Below are 25,486 nucleotides of genomic sequence, written 5' to 3'. Positions count from 1 at the left end.
ACTTAGTATTTGTTTTCTGTTACATTGGTCACTACTTTCCATAGATATAGTTCCGCTAGAAGTTGTTTTCAACCATTTGGTAAAATATTCACTCATATTAGGAACAGGATAGGATATATTCAGAAAATGCATTCAAGGTTGGAGCAAAGCTATGCCATAAAATCACCGTATTTGAGAAGTTACTTGGCTGGGTTAATACGGCTTAGTTTCCATTATTGTAGTTCGTTGTACCCTCACCTTGGATTCCCTTTATGGCATGCCGTTTAGGGACGTGGGGCACCATGATTCATCTCTAATAATTTGTCTACTCACCAAACATTTATAGAGAGATTATCTGGCACATTAACACTATGTTTTTGTTATCACAGCTAGATTCTTTTCTGGATTTCTAGGGGAAAGTCTATGCCATCTCTTAAGTGCCCCGAAGTATTGTTTCTACATTTTTTCATGTACATATTTAATTAATGTTCAGCAGGTATCATCTTTGTTGTTCTCTTGTTTGTAATCTATGCTTCAACATTTTGTGGGAATTATTAAATTATATGTGTGTATTTTTACTTTGCATCCTACATTCTATAGGTATACTCTTAAAAATCTAAACCCGGCATTGTCACTTAACAGCATATTTGCTACTATGAAGATAAAAGAGATACTTTTAATTTAGGAAAATAAATATATTTTGTGCACTATTTTTGACTGTGAATATACATTGGCCATATAAGTAAATTAAATTTCCTTTAAATATTTTTATTAAATATTATACTATATCATTATTCTTGACTTATGATGTTTCACAGTTTTCTGTGACATTTTTATTTGAATTATATTCGTGTTCTTCCGATAGAGTAGGAGAGAAAAGAATGTTTTCATACAGTAAACGTTACTCAAACTGAACAAGGGTCTACAAATGAATGTGAATGTTTAATTTCATTACAAACTATTGTGTTATACTTGCTTATTTCATTGAATAATTAAAATTATATTTGTAAGTTTATTTTAATTGAAAAAAGTCATTGAGAGAAAATGCATTTATCAAATTATCTAATGCAACCATATTTCACACAAAATCTGCAATTAATTTTAATTGTTGGCTCTTTGTCATGTAGCGGCTACTCTCCTATCATCAGATTTCCGGAGTCTCCTTCCTGAAGCAAAGCTTTCCTGCCTTCTTTAATCTTCTTTTATTTTTCAATTAGAGAACCAATTATTTTACAGGGTTTCACAGGTCACAGTGGGACAGTTTGGCACTGTGCTCCCAGAGCCTCAGGATTCAATCCAGGAGAGCTGAGACGGCCAATGGGATAACTGTGTGTGCTTTCAAATGAAGCGCATCAGTCTTCAGAGCTTTTATGTTTCTATATTTCAAAGTTATTCTTCATCTCAATAATGTTTTAATTTCTCACATTTTTTATTGAATATTATGCATCTATATAAAAATAAATATGGACATTACACCTGGACAACTATTTACATTTGTTTTGCATACTTAGCAGATTTAAGAGTGTCGCTATTGTCAGTGGTAAGAAAAGTGCCAATTGTGTCAGTACAGCATGCCAACAAAGCTTACAGGGTTCGCCTTGTATGCATGCATGTATTAATATGGACATACTGCAACAAGGAGTACAGTGAGGGTCTGCTGACTCCAAGTTATTTGCCTGATCAAGTCAAGAGTTTAGGTTTGATGATTTGTAATGCGAAATAGTCAGATTTTACAAGCTAAAGCCTTGACCCTGAAGGTCACATTGTTCCTGAGGAGTTGAATGCCAGAACTTCCCTTCCTTCCTTCCTTCCTTCCTTCCTTCCTTCCTTCCTTCCTTCCTTCCTTCCTTCCTTCTTCCTTCCTTCCCCCTTATCTCTTCCTCCCTTCCCTTTCTTTCTTTCTTTCTTTCTTTCTCTCTCTCTCTCTCTCTCTCTCTCTCTCTCTCTCTCTCTCTCTCTCTCTCTCTCTCCCTCCCTCCTTCCCTCATTCATTTATTAGGTATTTTTCAAAGCTTTTAAAGAGTAGTTTTCAAGTTCTCTATTCTCACTTTCTCTTTTGTAAGTAAATAATCCAAGCTGTGTTAGATTTATCATCTCCGTGGCTGTCATATATATAATGTTGCACATATGTATAGGTACTGAAATGTAAAGAAAGAAATAAGACTTTTCAGTCTTGCTTTCATTGCCACCTGCAGTCAGGCCTGATGTACATTTCTCACTGGTTCTTGTAATTTTTCACTGCAACACTGGTCTGCTTTATCCCCGTATCTGCTTGTTCCCCTCTGTATCTTCTCCATATAACCTGAGTATTTTCACAAGAGGTTCCCCTTTGTCCCTGGGCTGTTCCCAGTAGTCATATGACTTCCACTGGGCTAAGCACTGGAGAAACTGCATCGATTCAGGACCTTCCATGTTCATTGTCTTTTCTACTTTTGCAAGACTGAGTCTTTTTAAAACAGAAAATACTGAAACCTTGGGAATTACTTATAATTCCTGTACCTGGGCTCTATGTCTCCCTCTGTTCTCTCTGTTCTTCCACTTTGGGTTGTCTTCATGGCACAGCTTAAGTGTGGCAGTAATAGTCCTGGTAGTGGCTGTGTCATGTTCAAAGGAAGCACACAGTATCCCACTTACACATCTTGACTTACGTTCCTCCTATACTTCCAGGTTTGTCCTGGCACATTTTGTGATGTCCTCTTTCCCATCTTACTTCAACTAATTTTGAGCTTCTTATTCTATGGCTCCCACACTTCCTAATATATAGTTCAATTCTTATTTTCTGTGTATGCACTTATCCTTTTCTCTCTCTCTCCCTATTGGAATTTAAACCACTTTATGAAAAGAATTATGGTTTTATTTGGTGTTCTGTACCGAAGACTGAAATGAATGTCAGACACTTAGTGACACTGAATTAATGTTTTTAAATAAAAATGTTTTTTTATTCTTTATAAAACAAAATATAATAATTCCAGCCTTCCTAAGCAAATTGTGCAATCATGACCTTTGTCAAATTCCAAAATATTTCTATAATTTCAAAATAAATTTCTTTATGCTCAAGCTATTTCTTTCTATTTTCTCTGCACACAGCAGTTTGGCAAGAACAAATCTAGCTATTTTATCTTTTCTGGATTTTTCCTTGTAAGGTACAAACAAAATATGTAAGACTGTATTGAAAGCATGGCCTAATACACCAAAGCCTATGCTTATGTATGCTATGATCCCTTTGTTTGTTCATCCGTTCATAGGTATATCTGTTTCCTTTTTTCTACTAATATGGATAGTAGTTCTGTGAGTGCACCAACACACACAGATCTGAGTGAACATGTGCATTTTTGAGTGCCTGTTTTTATTTCTTTGGGTATCTATTTGGTAGTGGAACTGTTAAGTATGATTGTTTTCTGTTTGCTCTGTTGTTAAAGTTTCAAACTATTTCCTTGGTGAATAAATCATTGTACATTCCTATCCATTACCAATAGTTAAGAATTGTAGTTTCTTTGTAATCAAACTTACACTCATTGTCTTTTTTTTTGGATAGATATTAGTTTTAAACTTTTAAAAAAAATTAATTTCAATGAAAACACTCTTTTTGTAAATATTTGTTTACACAGGAAATAAATAATATTAACCCAATTCTTATACATGCTAGTAAGGACTTGAATTTAACAGAGCAACCACAGCTTTCAAATGATATTTTATTATGGAAAGCTGTAATAAATGATAGTGGAAGATTCACAACTATGGAGGAAACTTGTAATTTTGCCCAGAAGACTTGTGTATATTAAGATGACTCACATTGAGTGTTAAATGTTTTACTAGTAAAGTAGACATAAAATATCACGTGCTTAATTAAAACTGTGTATAGTTAGTTTAGTTAAACGTGATCTGTTGTGATTTCTTTTAAAATAATTATGTTACAGAAGGTTTAGAAAATGAAAAATTACTACCCTAAACTCCTATATTGCACTTAAATTAATTATAGGATTTGGATGCACTTTTCTTAATATCTTCCAAAATTCTATACACATACAGACTTATTATTGTACATTATCGTATATTAAGTGACCTTTTATGATTACTAAAATGGCATATTGTATCTTAACTGTCTTGTCATCCAGTCTTTTGAGTTCACTGAGGGTTGTAAGAAAAGGCTTGTGAAAGAAGTGACTTCTGTGATGTCACACATCTTTGTTGCCTTGAGTGCTGCCATTTCTTTTGGGAAATTACCTTAGTGCTTTCTCAGACTTGGATAGATCTGTCATTTCACACCACTGTGCCCTTTATTTCTTACCTGTTCATTTGTAAATCTAAGTTTATTTTGTAGTAATTATGCCCTTCTTTGCCTTAAGGTTATAATGCCCCATGCCAGGACCCATTTATCTTTTGTCCATCTTATTTCTTTTACCGATGCAGTATGTGATGTTTACTGATAGATAATGAAAACATGCTTTTGGTGAGTAAACAAATGACATGGAATTGAGTGTATCAGAGGTGAACACACTTGGGTGCTGCGTAACTAAGGAACTGCAATATTGCCTGTCTTGTCATAGAGAGAAAAGTGGAGAGATGTCACTAAAAGATGAACCTTGAAAAATTATGTTCACGTTAATGAGCTACTCATATGAAATATTTAGGCATTTAAATTGTGTTCTGTCAGTTATTTATTAATAATTTAATGTGATTAATTTTAAATTCTGTCACAAATTTTGTAACATTTTGAATTAGGGGCATAAAGTGTTATAATCTATGTTTTATCCTGACATCTTAATATCAGACATCTCTGTGTAGTAGATAAAATACATAGGCTAGAATAACAGTTAAGAGACTTGTCTAATTACCAGATAGGCTGGTGGAGAAGGCTTCAACTTAAGTTAGTTCCTTGGGCCAAGAGGTCTTCTTGCCATGTGAATGCAGTCACAGATGTAAGCTGTGGTAAGGCCTCTTAGAACATTGCTGTTCTGTTTATAAGAGTCGTATAATTTGTCTCCAAGACTTACAGTTACGAATGAATGACATTACTGAAGTTTTTCGTAAGCTCTTATTATTAAGTCCTGATGGAGTCCACTGTTATGCGATCTCCTTCAACAGTTGTTACCCAGCAATTGCGGGATTGCAGAAATGAACTTCTTGTTGGCATTTGTGGCTATAGGTTGTTAAAGTAAAGTTTATGGGAGGCTAATATTTTTGAACTAAGCTTTTGTACAAGGTCCAACATGTCAGTCCGGAATACATTAACTCTAGCTGAATGCCTCATAATAAAATTTGTTCTCTCCCTCAGCAATGACATGCTCACCAAGAGAAGTGCCTAGCTCACCTGAGCTGCCAAGGCAAGGGAGCTCTATTTTAATCTTATGAAAAGAGGAAATGAAAAAAATAAAACAGTAACTAATCGGCTCCCATTTCTGATTTATTCATGCTCCTGTTGCCTGTAAAACCAGTTCCCTTTGCATCATTTGTTGGGGCAGCTTTTAAAAAAAGGTTAGAACAAAATTGTCAGGAAGCACTATTTTGATCTTGAAATGGATAGTTTTGCTGCTCTAGTAAAAATGCCAAATAAGACAGTAAAGATGAGGAACTCTTTCCTGATTGTTGGGAGGAATAACAGTGGGGATTATTTTAGGTGGAGCCCGTGTGGGGTGCAGAGGCGATTGACTGAATGCTCCAAGGTCTTAGATACCTCAAGACCGGAAGATATGAGGCCCTTATCCTGGCGTATGCTCTTCATAGTAACTGGTTGAATTTTACAACGTTGGATTTTTTTTAAAAAAATGTTTCAGAATGAAGTAATGAAAATTAAATCACAGGCACTAGTAGCAATTAAAATTGAGACTCAGTAGAGCGCTTGAACATTGTCAGGTTGGAATTGGTCTCTGATTTTTGTTGTTGTTTTTTTTTTTTTTGGAGGGGGGGGCAGATGGTGCTAAGATTTAAATTTCAGTCCCTTCAAGATCACCTTCAATATTCTCATCAGAAAAGAGTGTTAATAGCTACTTACAGGGTGATTAAGAGACAATGTGTTGAGTGCGAACCATGCGTGACACCCGATTCACACAACTTCATCAGTGCCAGTTAGCATGTCACTATCAGAATCCATCTCACTTTATAGTGCATTCTATTATATTTCAAAGAAGTGGCTGTCACAGCTGTTATGAATATAACATAGGATTGAATGTTGTCTTTATTAATATTCTAGATTTCTTCTAGGATGTTATTTTTCTAAATTTGTTTTAATAACCATATTCTACTTAAAAACAGCAATATTATGAGCACAAATACAAAATTAAAGTATTTGAGGCTCTTTTTTTCTCCTCAGTTATCCTTCAGTAGACTAAGTTTAGGTTGCATCTCACTATACAATATTGAAAATTTGACTTCTATTTATGAACCAGTAGGGTACCCATTATCAATCGCTATCATTATTTTATTTCCAAATAGGACCATGGTAAGGGAATTGGGCATCTGGCCTGACAGATCTGAAGTTAGATTGCTAATGACATTTCCTCAACTTCTTTTGAAAACTATTGCACATGAGCCTGAGACTCTTATACTAATTGTAATGCATTACTGTACCCCATAATCTATGAGAGTGTTCACCTCTGCCCTCTGCCTGTCCAGCTGTTGTCTTGTACAATTATCAGCAAGTTATTATTCCAGTATAAGCTGTGTCATGCTCGAAAGCGGGATGAAAAAATGTTAATGAGCATGCATGAATGTTGGTTGATGAAGGTTAAGTAGTTGCAGATAAGCTCTCTACATTCCTCCCTGTGAATGATCAGTCTGAGGCAATGGGTTCTGATGAGGGATTACCAACAAATGGTGCTGATTGACAGTTCTTGATTTGACATTAAAATGGTATCTTGAGGCCAATTTTGTGTTTCAGCTGAATAATAGATGTGGTGTTGTTGACCCCAGTGTGCAGCACAACACTTCAGCTTTGGTTTTATTTTACATTATTTTCCTAATTTACCAAATTCTCAAAGTCTCTAATTTTTGCATCCCATATTGTAAGAGTATGCTGACAATGAGAAATCACTGAAAATACAGAGACTCTTAACACATTTATTATGTGCTTACATTTTTAAAATAGTAACTTTGAAATTTTTCATGATCAAATGAAGTATCATGTATAACATTTATATAAACAAATTAACATTCATCAGTTTTTACTGCCAATCTATGTCATATTGTATGTTTACAAGTATTTTAAATGATGGCCCAAGTGTTTTTTTCTCATCCGTTATTTACAGAATAATGGATATTTGTTGTATATATTCTTTAGGGTTTTATATGAATTGCAAGGAATACAGTATTTTCTATGCTACCTATTAAATATGAACTTCAATTACAATTTTTCTTTTGAAGAACTGACTATGCGAGGAACAGCATTAAATAATGTTACAGAAGCTTTTTTTCTCACTTTCCCATCATTGGTAATTATGAATTTTGTTCACCAAGGGGACTCTTTGATTTGTAGCTGTAAAATGCTATACAAATATTTGCTTTTAACTAGATATTTGAGTTGTAAGGCCAACATGAAAGGATCATAGCACTTTGCATCATTTTATTGAAGTATAAAAAGTAGACATACTCCTTAAATAGTCAGGGACTGTAATATTAACGGAACCTGTATCTGTTGTTTTGTCAGTTACTAGATGAAAAACTTGAGAGTTGTACATGAGATTCAGAATGCCTGGAAGTAGAAACACCATTTGGTATCTGATAATTGGGTTATTTGCTGATACTTGGGAAATCTTTTTGTGTGCTGTGTTCAGACAATTTCCTATGAATCATTGCCGACTCTGTGTGAGCTCAAGAGGTACTTTGCATTTATTTTCATGTGGGAACTTTGCTTTTACATTTTAAATTCAATTTTTCAATTTTGTTTGTTAGAATTCGCGATCATAGAAAATACTCAGTTCTCTTTACTTCCTGAAACAATCAAAACAGGGATGATTCACACCCAAGACTGCATGCAAAGCAAGCCTAACCACTGGATTGTAATGCCAGGGCTATGCTGTCTTGGACCTCTTGACACTGGTGTTTCCGTGCATAATCCCTACAACAAAGTGCTTCTCTTAGCCCAGCATCTTTGTGCTTAAGGACATTTTCCCCTGTCAGAGCTCTGTAATTTCTATTGTGTTAGTGCTTAAGTCTTCTGTGCTATTGTGGCCTTTTTTCTGTCGCTGAGTGAAATTGGATATACAAATCAGACTCCTCCACGGCCAGCTGCTTCTAAGTGTTATACCTAGGGTGCACTTATCTGCCCTCAGCAAGCAGTGTTCTCAGTTTGGTTTATGAGCCAATCATGGTGAATCATCCTGCCATCCAATTGACTGACTAGGCTGCCAGGCTACACAGTATGGGATATTCTCCCCTATAAAAGGCACTGTCCTAACTCCCAAAACATAATCCTAAGCCAGGCAGAGGTACTTCTTTCTTTGTGTGGTATGTAGTCTAATGAAGACCGTAAATAGCCAGGCACCAGAACAGGAACCATGGTATTTGGTGTTACGCAGATCCATAGTAAGGGAGGAAGATGGTTTCTAATTTAGAGAGGACCTGTCCTGGGAGCATTCTGATGACCCAGAGCTTAAATTAAAACACAGAAGAAGAGCAGGAATTAGTCAAGCAATCGAGTGACATGAGCTCAGGTAAACGAAGTAGCATGTGCACAAGTCCTCCTACTGGACAGAATGTAGAGGCCCTCAGACATTTAGTGTGTGACATTATGTGGAGGGACAATAAAAGGTGAGGCCTGAGACCTCAATTGCTTAAAAAACTTCACAGAAACCTTTGAGTGTTCATGTGTGACTGTATATTTTGAGACAAACTTTTCTGGTTTTCCATTGCCTTGTGCCAAATAGGACTAAAAATGCATAGCACTCTTGCCTTTTAAATTTTTGTATATTTACCTTCTGCATTCTCTGTAAGTTCTTTTTCAGAACTGGTTTGTACTTTGTATGTTTATTGTGTGTACATGTATAAAGCATGTGTTTATATTTAGAAAGTGACTTTCCACAGAAGAGGCAAAAAGAGGTGTCTTCTAAACCTGTCCCCATTTTTATTTTAAGAGCCACAGGTAATGCCACTTAAAGCATGATGACTTTCTGATTCATCTGTGATAAGTTATTTTTTGCTTCTTTGATCCTGCCAAGTGCTCCATTGATCTTTTTCCTTGATTGGCCTCAAAGAATTGAGGCAAAATAACCTTTTCACAAACTCTTTCAGTGGACTTCTGATAAGATAAATATCAAAAGATGCCTGACCCCTACAATCCTTCTCCTCTGACATAAGTGATAGTGTTATTGTATAGTTTTGTCTCTCACTGTCCCAATTCACTTGAACTTTAAGAATAGCCTTGTGCCTTACTTTTCTCTGTCCATCTTCAATAAGCTTAAGTCATTGGCTTGTGATTTTTGTGAGTGGATCAATGAGTGAATGAAGAAGTGAATGGATCAGCTGAAGTGTTTCTCTTTAGTGACAAGGGAGTCCTTGGAGTAGCCCCACATTGAGACCTCTTCCAGTTTGGGTGCCTTTGTAACAGTGCTTTCTAGGTGACCTCTGGATAATGGAGGGTTGCACAGTGAGATGACCTCAAATCAGCAAGTGTATATTTCATGTTTATTCTGGATAGCAGCTTGGCCTTGGAGAGTTTACTCTCCAGTTCTCGGTTATATCTCTAAGGTAGACTTCCTTCCAGGTTAGAGATTCAGGACTCCGAAACTGCTGATCTTCATTAATGGACATAAAAAAAGCTATTAAAGAGTACTATCATTGGGAAATATTAGGAAGTATTGTTTCTCTTTAGGAGTTCTCTTCCTTGAGTTTTGGCACTTAGAAAACTTACAGGGAGTTTTGATCCCAATCCGGTTACCTTTCTTTTTCCCTGGACATCCCTTAGTGAGAACTATACAAGTCGATCCACAATAAAAAGGAACAGAGGATCTCTTACCTGTTGTTGGATATGCCATGGGAGTTCTTGTGGCTCTTGGTCCTGGCTGAAGCATTTGAGGCTGAGTGCAAAGGTCTTCTCCTCTTCCTTTTTCAGAAGTGGTTCTTCACTTTGTCCAGGTGCCAGTGGCACATCTAGAGCTACGGAAGATGGTGGTCTTTCTGAGCTCACCTGCTCTTCAGGATGGAAGGAGAGAAAAGATGAGAGCACTTTACTGTTATATCTGAAGGAGAGGGGAATAGGCACTGTTGAAAGAGAAATAAAGTCAGTCTTTTCTGGGATCACTGCTGTGAGCTAGTTTACATGCCCTGTGTCTCCTAAGATTGCGACCTGGGCATCGTAGAAAATGGAGTCGGGACTTAGTTCTCTATGATATCAATTGTGCAACCATTCCTCATACAGTTTGGAGAAGAAATTCACAGGAGGTGCAGAGGCAATGCCAGGAGCAGTATCATACTTTTTTTGAGTATATATCAGCATGCTCTTGTCGGGACAGGTAAATACTGTGTCCATGTGTTCTGTAGTGCTGCAAGCAGTTGTTCACTCCCCTGAGCGTGTCTGGGCATCGGCCATGTGAGTTCTACTTGATCCGATTTTCCTCTGCTGTGTTAATTTCATGCTCACTTAGAATGTTTTCTCTTCATTTTAAAATCAAAGCATTGACTCGTCTTAATGTTAAGTACTTTGTAATATCAAGAGACTAAAAACATATTTAGAATGATTTGAAATGAATGCCATTAAAGATAATTTTTCTAATTTTAAACATATGGTGTAAGAAGATTTTAGTATTTGTGGATATTTTTAACAAAATTTCATGGCATTCCCATTGCTATGCAACAATCATGACACCTTCCATCTTTCTGTGTCTAGTAATTTTTTTCCTTCCATTCATCCATTTAACACTTTATTCCCTCTCTCACCTTAAGGTCATTTGTAATTTTTCCTAATAGTCTATAACATAAACTCTGCTAACTCCTCACGTGAACTCTTCATATTATGGAGACCTGTGTAGGTGAAGTTTGTGTTATCATTATCTTCTCTTGGTCAGCTTTCCAACAAATACAAGATGCAGCAAACACACTAAACACACTAAACAAAATCACGCAAGCTTGCTATCATTGGATTTAAGTTAAGTAGTATGATGTTTGTTTCTTAGGTCTGCTCATTTCATGGTGAGTGGAATTTTCATGAAGGTATGTGTTATGTTGCCTCCCAACACTGATATACCAGACATGGTGGTGCTCACTACTATGATATTACATTTTTTGTTGTTAGTTCATAAAATTCATGGCTACTCTTCCTAGTCTCAAGATGCTTAGCACTATGTGTCCAGATACTTATAAGTTGGCATATTAAGTTTTCCTGTTCATCAGCATGCTGCAGATCCTGAATTACCTACAGTCTCATGTCGTCTTAATCCTTTTTTGTGATTAGGAGTGTACTCTGAGTTCTCATTCTTCGTGTAATAGGTTCTTCTCTGGTGTGAGCATTAGCATGCCATGTATTAGTGTTCAGAGGCTACTCTGCAGTCTCTTCTAGCCGAGACATTTCTGCCTTCTTGTATTAGTGTTCAGAGGCTACTCTGCAGTCTCTTCTAGCAGAGACATTTCTGCCTTCTAGTATTAGTGTTCAGAGGCTACTCTGCAGTCTCTTCTAGCTGAGACATATTTCTGCCTTCTTGTATTATCACAGCATATATATGAGAAGGGTGGGCTGCCAACTGTCAGTTAGTGATAAAAATACTTTGTTTTGAATACTTATAGTATTCCATGATGAAGAAACACCAGTGTTTCAGTGAATTCATAAGGAGCTGGTGGTAGAACGGCACTTCAGGGGAAAGAAATACTTAGGCACATAGAAAAAGATATAGGAGTATTTTTCTGAGTTATCTAAGTGAGCCAAGAAAGATCATGGGAATAATGGATACAATTTCTTTCCCAGTGGGGTTTTTATCTTTAATACCCTATTCCTTTTTCTCTTCGACTTTATATCCACATTATCAAAATTGACATTTCCAGTAACAAGTGTACTTTGGCTGCACCCCACCCCACCCAAAGAAGCTTAGATTTCACGTTATTTTTCTCACTCACAACAGTTTTCTGTTTAAGTGTTTGCAAATTTGGAAAACACCCTTCCTTTTTTTTCTTTTTTGTGGTATTTAAGACCTTGGTTGTAAGTGGCTATTAATATAAAGCACGTCTCGGGTTATTGGTTCATTTTAAGTTGGGTGTAATAATTTTCAAATAAATAAAGTTGTTCATTTCTGTGGTTGAGGTTGGCTTTTGAGAAACGATAAAAATATTTTCATTGATGTCTTCCTCATAGGAATCAACAAACAACCCTGTTACGGTATTTCATATCTGTAACCTCAATGTTCTCGATTGTAAGACAGGAGTTTAAGGAACCAGTACACATCATAAGAAGTATGAGGCCAAGGATTTCTACATAGTAAGACCTTATTTAACAAGCAAATGAAATAAATCCTAGCCAAAATAGCAACAATGAGGAAATGGCGGAGGGAAAGGAAGTGGGAGAGAGAAGATTGAAGAATGAGGAGGAGATATTGGTAACACTGTTTGGATCAGAAAGTTTCTCCCTGCCTAGATAGTTGGCTGTAGAAATGTCATAGTGGTTAAAAACAGAGCAAGCAACTATAGATAGCTTCAAAGCTTTATCAAGTAACTAGTTCCTCCTCCCTAACTTTGCGGGTTCTAAAGTGTAAAGCCCTTCTAGACCATTTGTTTTGTGAGATTGTCTACTGAAGCAGAATGTCATGTAATCAGATATATGCATATATTTGCTACTTTTTTGATGATTGCTGTAGATGAAATACACTTTTGCATAATTTTCATTTAGTGTTTCAACCACTCTTTGTAAACATTGTATAGTTTATAGCTTTGAATTGTCAAAAAACTTCTTTTGCCAGAAAAATGCTTGATTGCTTATGGCAGTCCCATATTAATATTTGAACAGAAGTATAGCCTATATATTTGACTCTGAATGTTTTCTGTGTAATTAGTTGCATATCTTTTTGTTTATGTGCCTGCAAATACTAGAATTCGGTCTAAGAGATCGGGAATGACTAAAGCAAGGTCATATAATTAGGGTTCTTAGGACTAAACTGTTTCCTTACATACATTGCCAAGGTTGTATTGTAAGTCAAACCTCTGTGTGTGTGTGTGTGTGTGTGTGTGTGTGTGGGTGGGTGTGTGTGGGTGTGTTCATACTCTTGTGTACATGTGTGTATGCTTTCTTTCATATTATATCTTTTCCCCTTCACCTGTGAGTTTTATGTTATTCCTCTGAGTTTTCTAAATCTTATATAAAACCATGTTATTATATTGAAACCATCAATAGTGTGAGGCCCTTTTCTCACCTCTTTTTTTCCCCTAAGTTCTATTCCTTAAAGTTGTCAATCATTTCATCTGTGCCATATAGCAGAGACCGAAGCCTAGCTAGTTAGTTTTCTCTCACAGGAGAGACTGATGGGTGAACTGACTTTCAATTCTGACCTGTAATTTTTTTCCAAAGCTTTGTTCAGCTAATTGTATTCAAAATGTTGTTTATTCCTCTTCCCTCCCGTGGGCCTGTTTATCTTCCTCAGCACTCTTTTTGAGCACCTGGAGCAAGGGCATTTTTTTATCAAGTGATAACGCAACAGAATGGGAGTTATCTTTCTCTAGTGCACTGGCTGCAGACCACTTTGTTGTTCAGTTCTGTGTCAGGAGAGTGGCTACAGCTCAAATCTAGTCACAGCCAAACTCTGACTACCTGCAAAAACCTCTGCAGTCAGGATTTCTCATCTGTAGAATGAACAGATGGCATTTCATATTCTATGACTCTTGTGCTTCTAAAGTTTATGAAGTTTTTATTCTTTGTGAGCATCCTAGAATATCTATAATAACAAAGACATTAGCAGTTTTGTAGGACATTCTTAAGTGCCTCACCCCCCCCCAACTCTTACTCCTTACTAATACTAATAGTAATAGTCATTACTAATACTTAAACACACACACACACCAGAGGTTTGGCTTTCTTCACTTTCAACAGTGTTAAGACTTTCCAGGCCTCATGCCCTAAATATATTACTTATTCTTACTTTTTCTGCAAATAAGCTTATTATCTCTTATTATTATAGAAATTACTTACTTTTTCAGTTGGGTACAAATCTGTATTTTCCCACAGCTTTGATATCACCTTATTGTGTTCAGGAGTTAATGTAATTAAAAATAGCAATTTATTGTAATCATTACTGTGTAAAAGTTTATAACATGTGCGTGATGAGCAATAGATACATTTTTAGTGTTTCATGTTTTACACATTTAATCTGTAATATACATTTAGTCTGAATTAATAAAAATACATTATACATTCACAAACAGCACATACTTAAATAAAATATTCCATTGTGAAGTGAAAACTGTCTTTTTCTGTTCAAATTGCTAACAAATTTTGACATACATATTCTTTTTTTAATAGTGAAATAATGTATGATAAAATTCATATGGAATTTATGATAAAATTTATATGGAATCTAATTTCTCAAAGGTTACATTTTAAATCAATCTGATTAGAACATCATGGAAAATGGGCTGGAATAAGATGTATAATCATGTACCATGGAACTATAATTTTTAATGGAAAATTTAGTGTGAAAGAAAAGATTTTGAAAGGAAATTCTTCATATAATTTTGCTGCTATTTTTGAAACATTGAACATAGGAAAGGAATAAAGTGAAGATGTAATTAAAAAAGACTTTTTCAGTTCATGGCTCTTGGCGACAGAGAATGTTTCGTCATCTTTGACTTAATTCTGACATAAAGCCTATATAAAATGTGTTAGTGATCAGGGGCACTTTTGAACAGGACTAATCTTCTCATGGAAAGATGGAGTGTTACTTTGCATATCTGGGAAGTAAGATTAAACACAGACTTCTAATGGCAATTGACTAGCATAGACAGATTTAATATTCTGACCATCTGACTCAGAGTTCCATGTTATCCAGGAAAACAAAGATCTAGTCTTGAGATGAAGGTTTATTTGCACTGGCTGAAGATGCAGCACACACCCTGGTGTAGAGGGTGTATTCGCTTTGCTGTGGGGTCTGCTCTGTGCTGTGCACTCTGATGCTGTTCCTCTCATCTGCCAGGAGGGTTGAAGGAAAGCAATTGTTTTGTGCCAGTCTTCTGTCTTCCCTTAGAGGACACTGTTCTTAGATGGGTTCAGGGCCTGGGCACGATGAGGCTGAGATGCGGAAGTATATGCCATCAATTCCACCTCTCTTTCCCTTCAGGGGCGTGGCCATTATTGTTTCACAGAGATATTACTAGTGTCGATGTGGGAGTGGAATTTAGTGTAAAAACTTTATTTCCAATAAATATTGCTCTCCTTTATTTATATTTAGTTGTGTTTTTCTGCAATGAATCCTTTTTATTTTTGTTAGTCTGTTTTCCATTTCTATGACAAAATAATAGAAGCTATGAGATAGGAAGCTTATTTACCCCCAATTTGTAGAGTCAAGAGAATGTCACCAGCCTGTCTGCCTCTGTGAAGGACATGTTGGTGAATGGCACTATAGCAGAAGTGTAAAGGGACCCATTAAAAGTGTTCTCTTTCCACATGGGGAAATGAAATACTGCCATGGACTGCTGCTTTATCTATGACACTTACATAGGTCTTTTCTCTGCTTTCCGCTGACTAAAAGTAGCCAGCTATCTGTCTGATTTTAAGGAAAAAGAGAAAACGGTAGGCTTCTCACTTTTAAAGATCTTGGATGTTTGTGTTAGTTTGTTTTTTGTGATATTCAGTATCCTGCAGTATAGAAACTATTGGAGTAAAAGCCGTCGGTCTGTTGCTAAGATCACTTACCCTAGCATTCCTTCCCTCACTGTGGCAAGGACGGTCACGCTTGTGAGGAAACAGGAAAAGTGGATGGTCTTCAGTGCCATTCCTCAGAGTTTTCATTCACAGTTATTTAAAGCTTTATTGGAAACTTACGTTCCTTGGGCTTTTTCTTCAGAACACACTTGGACGTGTTTCCACATGTGAGAGGGTACTGATGAGAGCTCAACCTTAAAAACTAGAGTCTGCCCTTCTTTTGGGAGTCGTAAAAATTAAATATAAATTTTACCTTAAAAAAGTAGATGTTTATTATTTGGCATGATTAAGCAAAGAGGATTAAGCCATTGTTAATAGATTTCAGCTCTCATTCTTTATACAGGATAAAATGGCTGAAGGTATTATGTACTGGGAAGTAGATTTTTGTGTTAATTATTATCTAGGAAACATGCAACCATAGTGTGACTGTTGGGAATGGTAGATACTGTTATCTCCATTCTAGATTGCTCTTCTTTATGTCTTCATGTCCAGTTGCCTGTTTGATGTGACTGGCTGAGTTCAAACCTATGCCTCATTTGCCACCTAGGAAAGTATCAGTACCTCTCTACTCTTAGACTTTGTGAATTCTTCTATTTACACACAGTCGGCTATCTACACAAAAGACACTTAGTATCGAGCGCCCAGGCTTTGTTTTTGCTAACAGTACAGTGATAGATGATGGTTCCTTTTTGGTATTTATTATTACAAAATAGTGTTTCAGTGTGACATGATCTACTCACCTATGTATAATACATGCTTTGTTCATTACTGTCCTCCATTATTTTTTTAACCATTCCTGTCCTCCTCTGTGATGCAGTTCTTCTTCCCCAATGTTTGTCATTCTATTTCTGCTGCTCAATATTTCCTTTAGATTTCACATAGTGTGTTTCACACATAGTGTTTGCCTCTAGAATCTGGTTCACATTATTGAACTCTGATTACACCAGTTTCCCTGTGAATGCCTGGGTTTGGTTGTTCTTTATCCATTCACTCTTTGAAGTACACATAGGCTGAACCAATATTGTACTTTTTGTGAACACTGCCAAGCTGATCATGGATACATACGCACATGCTCCGTGTGCTGATTCTGAATCCTTTATAAGCAGTCTTACTTTCTAGTGGAAAGAGACAGAAAAATAAATAAATGCTCTGCAATAAAATGTTAAAAGACTGGGTGTAGGTTTTGTAGATGTTTAAGGCATCCAAGGGCTTTTTAGCGGGTTTGGGTAGAATTCCTTCTCTGTAGTATGGCAGAGAAGGTGTAAATAATTTGCAGTTAGGCAGCAAGCAAGACTAGCAAGGGAGCAGTTATAATCTAGTTGGGAAAACATGGTAGTCCTAGGAGGAGAGAAGTAGCAGCCAGGGAGATGTTTTTGAGTGATTGTGTTGGTTAATTTGGTTTTTAGGAGGTAAGACCCATTAGACACTCTGATGGACTAGCTGTGTTTGCCATAGAAGTGCAGACTATTCAGTTTGAGCCACTGAATTAAGAGTATGCTTCTTTTCTGCTTTAAGGGTTGATATTGGAAGAGGGATATGGAGGGAGGTCTACTTCAGGAGTTTAACTCTAGACATGTGATATTGACACTTCTACTAGACATTCAGTTACAGATGTTGATGGTAAGCAGTTGGACCTCCAGTCTGGACCTCAGAGAGACTGGCTTAGGAGCAATAATTAGTTTAGTTACCTCTGTTGTTGCAGCCCTTGTACTCATCCATTCCCTCTATGCCTTGCCCAGGTTGTATTTACTCCTTGTGATTATTGTGATCTTCCCTTCTCACCTTTCAGTCACTATTTGTGCTGTTTAGTACTTCATTGTTTAAATGACATTTTTTTTTCATTCTTCAGTGAGGGGCATTAGGTTGCCTCCAGGTTCTGTGAACATAGTTGAGCACATGTCCTTTGGGTATATACCCAAAAGTGGTATTGCTGGGTCTTGAGGCAGCACTAATTTTCTTTTTCTTTTTTTTGTTTTTTTCTCTGTGGTTTTGGAGCCTGTCCTGGAACTAGCTCTTGTAGACCAGGCTGGTCTCGAACTCCCAGAGATCTGCCTGCCTCTGCCTCCCAAGTGCTGGGATTAAAGGCGTGTGCCACCACCGCCCGGCTTGTTTCCTAATTTTCTGAGAAATCATAATACTGATATCCAAAGTGGCTATACCAGCTTGTACTCCCACTAGCAATGCAGCTGTGTTTACCCCGCATCCTCCCCAGCATAAGTTGTCATCAGTGTTTTTGATCTTTTCCATTGAATGTGCATCTTACACACACACACACACACACACACACACCTATTTTCTCTCCTTTATTCCTGCCTCACATTCTCACCTGGCCTTCTTCAAGCCTTGAATTAGTTATCCATTTTCTCAGGAAGGTCATTCGTGGTCTACATGCCTGATAATTGTCTTTTATCTTGTGGTTCTTACTGAAAAATTGTCAGTTTATCGGTGTAGTTTGACTGCCATTATTTTCCAGTCAGTTGTATTGGGCCTTAAATTCTGTGATGTTGGGATGTCTGCTTCATCTAGCATCGCCCAGCCTAACATTTTTCAGCTGGTGCTTAGTGCTTCTTGTTACAATAAAAGAATAAAAGTAACCATGCAATAAAGTCAGCCCTGTGTTTATGCAGTATGTAAGAGTATAATTTGTATTCCCTTAGGGCAGATAAAATTTACAGTGAAAGCACATGGTGTTTATGAAGAATACTGTATTAACTGAATAATTACTGAAACATTTGTAGTTTTAAATACATCTTATATCAAACAAAGAAGCCATTTGTTTAGTATCTTTTGTTGAGTATTGTTGGAATCATTTCTTAACCCTTTCTAAATTAAGTTTATCCACTGCTGTAACTGTGTTCTCATTTGTTCAAGTGATCTTACTACACACTCTCCCACACTTCACGCTAGCATTTTCCACATTATAACTGTTTTACAAGCTCTTTCTAGTTCAGTCTTCAGCCTTAGTAAATTTTCAATCCTGATTCACCTGTATTTCTCTGTAGCAGTGTATGTCCAGGTGGTAGGTGATAATATTGGTGTTTTTCTTACTCTATAATTTATTATATGCACATGTTAACATTTTTGTTTGGAAAAGTTCATTTCTTGCCCTTTTGCCCTTGAAGTTCCTGCTGATTTTAGTATAAATCTCTCTTTTGTCTTACAGCAAAAAGGAGTACAGATGATTTTGAAGAGAAGAAAGTTATTAAGAAAAGAATCAAGGAACTTAAATTTCTAGATCCTAAAATTGCTCAGAACCTTTGTAAGTATATCACATATGAATATCATTAATGTATTGATTCTCTGTGGATTATTTTTTGAAATCTACTCATTTTGTACTCATTTTGTGTCTTGTTTTTCATTATTTTAGTTTCTTTGCTTGAATACTAAACTCAAATATAACTCTCCTTCATGCAAATTATGAGATTAAATTATTGAAAAGATTAATATGTTCTAGAAAATAAGAAAAGAATTTTTTTTTTAAGAAAAGAATTTAAGATGAAATTCTGCCTCCCACAAATACAAAAGGAAATGCTCTTTAATGTTCTTTCTTTCAAGTATTAACGATGAGGAATTCGGGTAATGATATCACACTTTGATAAAAGAATCAGTAATCCATCTATTCTTTTATTCCCCAGAATATCTATTATTTGTGATACTTGATCATGCAGGCCAGTAGTTAGAATATTAATGGAAATAAAGATGAGGAGGAAAATGAATTTCATTATCCTACCTGAGCAGCTCAGAGCCTTGTCCTCAAAAGCATTGCTGGAAATATTTTAGATTTAATTACTGTTATGGGAGCTAAATACATAGTGTTCAATTGTCTTCCTGGCTGAATTATTATAAGAGAAGGCAATAATTTTGTTCCTAATTCATTTCGTACTGCATCTTCAATGCATCAAAGTGGGTTTTGCTTGGAGCTGAGATAATTTGACCTGTGTATATTAGTTTCTGGTGATGCAAGAGGGACATAATATGAAGAATCTAGAGGGATAAGTAGTGTTAACATGGCTTTTAGCCTGCTTCTCAGTTGTAACATTCCTTGAATGAGCTCTTGGCAAATATTGGAACCAAACAATTCTCCAGCCAGAGGATAATGATCTATGCAGTTGATTAAGGAGAGAGTTATATGAGAGAAATATGTGCAAAAGCTGGACTTTTCAGTTTTTCTATTAGTGTTTCAGAAAAGACTTTCCACTCCGATATAGACTCAGATTAGATCTTTATGGTCTACTATGGTGGTATTAATGCTACTGGCCAATATTCAGTTCTTTTTTTGGGGGTGTAGATTGATTGCATATATTGGCCTATTTTATATTGTTATCATCTTGTGACTTGCTTGAGCCTTTGAATATGTAAATGGAGATGATATCACTTCTGGGTGGAAGCATTTGATTGTTCTTTTGGTCTTTTTCAGAGTTGTCCATCCTTGTAATACGATAATTGCATTATACTGCCCAGCCCCCTTTCCTTGGGATGTATTTTTTTTCCTTTTCTCAATTGGAAATGATATTTTTGCATGTGCATAGTACATTACTTTAATTATGGGCCTTAAATATCTGCATATATGAGAATTTTTCACTGCAGTATTATTGTCTAACATAGAAGCACTGCAGATTTCTCATTTAATGTTGTCAGAGTTATACTGTGTAATCTCAGAAAAATAATTTCATTTTTTGAAAACCAAGTGTTTCCAGCATTAAAATTGTTATTCTTGACTTAAAACGACCTTTTTATAGTTCTGAATGCAGCCATTTGAATACAGTGCTTCCTGAATGGATCAGCTAATTTAGTCAATGTCTTCTACTCAAAGTTGGATAATTGACTTTATGGACAAGGTTATTTATTTGTTTATTTATTTATTTATTTATTATAAATTACAGACCATGTACTAAAATGTCATGAACTCAGAGATTGTAAACTACTATAGTAATCGTTATTGTCTTTGGTGCAAGTTCCGTGTTTTTTCTCACATTTATTGCAACCCACCAGATAACTTTCAACATTGATGTTATTGATAGGGAATCTGGTGGATTTTCAGTTAAAAAACTTTGAATTTTAGGTTGTTTATTCTGACAGCAGTTGAGTGTCTTTGTGCATAATATACATAAAATATATGTGCATTCCTGTTTGTAGGTTACAAAATCACAATATTGCCCTAGAGAAGGATCCTGTTCATGTTGATTGCTCTAGGTAGAGGGTGTTTTTTCTAAGTTATTTAATTGAGAAATATGCTTTAGAAAACCATTCATCCAAAAGATCCAGAAGCTACACCACTACATATTGGTGTAATCCATTTTTTGTTTATTGCTACCCTTTCAGATTGTACCCAAGTGTTCCAATTTAAACTCTACCATGCCTTAGCAGCTGCTTATTGCCACTAAAAGAATATTTGGAGTCAAAGTTGTTTTCTGGTTATAAAACACAGTCTTGAGGTATTGAATCGTAAGATTAGTCTGGTCTAGACAGTAACAGCTGGTTTCGAATGAAACAGCTTCGTGGGATAGTTGGTAGGAGAATGCTAACAACTGACCTGAGAGATCCCCTTCTCAATATTACCAAAGAGAAACCTGATGTGTCTCTGCTGTGTCACTTCCCATCTTTGAAACATGCTGTCCAACTTTGAGACAAGAGCTAAATGCTACTCATTTATTTACTTAACTTGTTTAAAGGTGGCTTACTTCCCATCTGTAGAGTTCATGATTGTTTTGGCAATGACTTAGGGCCCAACAACTCGGATAGAATTCTGGAATCAAGAAAAGTCTCGAGAGTTTTATGAGATTCATGTATTCTGCCAGATTCTTTAAAAGTTTGAATTAGACCTTTAAAGAAAAAAGTCCCTGAAATCTACAAATCAATGCAAAGGTTGAAATATTTATAAATAGCTTCACTGAACACACACACAATTGCTGCTTGCAAAAGCTGTGTGCTGCACTTAGCTGAGCCCATGCTGCTGCTGTAGTCTGTCCCATCACACTGGGAGGGGCAAGGCATGCCATAGTGGTGACATTCATTTTCTAGCACCCATTGGATCCCTCGATTGCATGTTTCGTATGTGATTCTCAGTAACTTCTAATCATTTGAAAAATAGACTTCTGTAAAGTCTTTAAGTTGAGCATAGGTATTCGGTTCTTCTCTGTTCTCCTTCTTAACTAAACTTAGGTCATTACAGCATAGCTATTTTAGACTGCTCTTATACATCTGTTACGGGACTTCTAGAATTCACTAACTGTACTATAGTATGGATCATGCTTTATGTCAATAAATAGTTCATGAAAGTCTGGCCTGGAAAAGGTGAATGGGTAGAACATAGAGAAACCCAGAATTGAAGCTTGCAGCTTTCTTTGCTAGAAAGTTGGTGACCCAATGCTCAGAGTATTGATAAGAAAGGAAGCACCCTTCCTATGCTGAGATTTTACTGGAATTTCATCATAGTTCCTCCCTGCACAGCTGGTCTTAGTTTTCACTTCCTTCAGAAATAGAGCTTGTTCCATTGCTCAAAGCTGGTTCCATTGCTCAAATCCCACATCATAAATCATGTTGTTAACCTGAACTCTCTAGTGTAGCCCAATATCTTCAAGTAGCAATAATATCATTCAACTAGCAAAAATGACTCTTGAGTTTAGATATTACCTTTCAGGAGGATAGAACAAGGTGCCTTTGAGTTAGGCCAGCCCTGTATGTCTTACATTATCTCAGTTGTCCAGTAAGTGAGGTGCCCATGAGTAAGGCCAGCCCTGTATGTCTTACAGTAGCTCACTTGTCCAATGAGTGAGGTGACCACGAGTAAGGCCAGCCCTGTATGACTTACAGTAGCTCACTTGCCCAATGTGTGAAGTGACCACAAGTAAGGCCAGCCCTGTATGACTTACAGTAGCTCACTTGTCCAATGTATTGTTTTCTTTTTATACTCTTCATTTAAGCTTATGATATCTATCTTCTTAGGCTGTGTATTAATTATATCTAGGAGAGGCTTATAAAATATGTGATATAATTTATAATCAACACCCATGGCTAAAGAAAACAACCATCATTTAGAGGCTTATTTATAACCATATCTATTTTTCTCTCTCTCCATGTGAGGTAACTCTCTTATCCTGAGTTTTGATGAAAAACTAACTTTCCTTTTAATAGTTATGACTGTTCTGTGTACTTGCTCTTCTTATACAGTAGGTGTGATATCAATTAGTGCTGGATTTTACATAAAAAAACCACACTAATGTATTCCACTATGACAGTGTAGCATTTCATTCACTGACTGCTATACTTGATTCATACTGTCTTGGATAACAGTGGGACAGCCTTCCTGTTAAATGTAGCACCCAGAGTGTTTCATACAAAAAATTCTATTGAGCACTTATCAGCTCACTTGCCAACCTAGAGTCCCTGTTGATAGTTGTGATAGAAACTGCATGATTGTGTGGTGAACTTTGCATCACGTATGTGATCTTTGGAGTCCATGCCAACTCACTCCTCTCCAACCTTGCTTCAGTATAACTGTCTTAGAACTTCATCAGTGCCTGGTCTTGCTGATCTGAAAACATTACAGCATTTCCTTTTCAGAAATATTACTTGTCTAGTAGTTAATGGTAAAATAAATCTCTGAATACTAAAGTGTCATGAGCCACATTTTGGTGGGTGACTTCTGTCGTGATCTAGCCTTGACGGGTTCATACATTCCAGTGTGGAATGTAGATCAGAAACATTCGGTAGGACGAACAGTAGGGGGAACAGAGATATAAAAGAAATACAAAGACATGGGCCAGTACCGGGAGGGCAACTCAGTGTATATTAAAGACTAAATAGGCCCACATTTAATTTTATTATGCTTTTGTACCTCAATACAAAAAGGGGGGAAGAAGGCAAAAGACTGGTTTAACATGACTCAAAGGAAAACCAGAACAATTACTTGCTTCACTATTTGAAACATCAAGGCATTATTTCCTGAGTAAAGCATTTGATGATTTGGGCAGAATATGCAATGAATACACCCTAGATCAAGTTTTCTGTAGGCATCCACTGCCTATGTCAAACTATTTGAAAAATGAGGAGCATGAATAGGTTTGAATTCTTAGACCTTTGGTCAGGATGAAGTGGATCCACCTCTGTGGACAATCTTAATGTCCAAAACACCAAGTAACCACACCCTAGGTCAGAATTTGTAGGCACACATGCTATCAACAAATTTGAAAGAGCAAAAATCAGCTCAGACTCTCTGACTTCCAGTCAAGGGGAGCAGGCTTAAATCTGTAAATCCCCACACTAAAGCTTATCTCCTTACCTCTCCTCCCCTATCTCTCTTGCCTCCTGCCATAAGTTTATGAATCCTGCTTGCTTTTTCCATTGCCCATGCCTCTCTCCTCAGGAAGTATTTCTCTATACAGAGATGAGCTTATTGGCTGTTTATTATTTCTTTCTATGTATCATTAACACTCATTTTTAGTTATTCTATAACTAGTTTAGCGCATTTTTTGATGATTGCCTTTTATTCTCATTCTCTCAGTTGTTCATTTATTAGTCTTCGTGATGATATGGTTTTTATATTTTTTGCTTGCTAGATAATGTTGCTGCAGATTACACATTTTAATTCTATAAATATCTGGATATTTTGGACCTTTTTTTGTCTTTTAGAATATTAATAATAGGCCTTCATATCTTTTGACTTCTTGGGGTCAAAAATATGGAAGTAACACTGGTAGTGAGAGCACAGAAGGTACCCATGTTCTCAAGAATGAGAAAGGCTTCAAAACAGAAGCAGTTAATGGTTTTAGAGTTTTGTGAGACATAGTTTGTGTGTGTGTATATATATAGTTTCTAGCCCAAAGGCAAGTCAAGTAATCAAAAACTTAAAAATAAGGAGTTTACTGGGTATAAATTATGACAGTGTTAATTTTTTAGATGAACTGATTACCTCAAGCTGGCCTCAAACTTGCCATAATCGTTTTTGAGATGAACTGATTACCTTAAGCTGGCCTCAAACTTGCCATAATCATTTCAGTGCTAAGGGTAAAGTTATGAACCACCATGACATACTAAGAACTGAGTTCTTGGCAATGTGGCAGTAACAGATGGGTGCTCTGACAAAGCATTATGTCTAAATCCCTGCAAATAATAGCATATATATTAAAATCTCTCCTTGAAAGATTATTAGATTATACAACAATGTATATATTATTAAAAAGAATAAACTAAGTAATATTGAGAATTCCCAACAATATGCGATCATCTCCTATCCAATAGCAAATTTATTATGGAATTTTATTTTCTAAAATAGTTTCTAAAGTTTAAGTTTTAGTTAAATGCAAATCTGTCTCTCTAGCATATTTTCTACAGTATGTTTGAATTGTACTGTGCTGCTCGTACCTGTAAAGTGGAAATGCATTGCTTAGCTGTTTTAATGCTTTACTTTGAACTATTTAGTAGTGCTGGAAAATATTATACAAGGCAATAATGTGTGCATAGACAAATATTAAATGCATTTACTGACATTTTATCACTTTCATGATGGTTTTTATAGCATATCAAACTTATTTAAGTTGTTTTAAATCACTTGAAAATTGGCATGATTCTGATGGTTGGAAAATAAGTAAGGATTTAAAAGTCAGCTGTGACACCTACATAGGAAACCTAGATGGATTCTTACGTAGCAGCTCTAACTAACCTGGAAGAGAGCATATACTG

The 25,486-nt window shown here is 36.3% G+C and overlaps 1 protein-coding gene across 1 annotated transcript in view; it reads left to right on the top strand.

The window, feature by feature from the left end:
- Positions 1-25,486, top strand: part of Diaph3 (diaphanous related formin 3) — a 449,402-nt gene that overhangs the window by 185,278 nt on the left and 238,638 nt on the right. Inside the window, exon 18 of the mRNA XM_075949702.1 lies at positions 18,969-19,064. Coding sequence (XP_075805817.1) covers positions 18,969-19,064 — 96 coding nt within the window. The remainder of the gene's footprint in view (positions 1-18,968; positions 19,065-25,486) is intronic.

Source organism: Microtus pennsylvanicus, chromosome 15 (genome assembly GCF_037038515.1).
Source record: "Microtus pennsylvanicus isolate mMicPen1 chromosome 15, mMicPen1.hap1, whole genome shotgun sequence".
Taxonomy (NCBI): domain Eukaryota; kingdom Metazoa; phylum Chordata; class Mammalia; order Rodentia; family Cricetidae; genus Microtus; species Microtus pennsylvanicus.
This window is presented reverse-complemented; position numbering and strand designations above follow the sequence as displayed.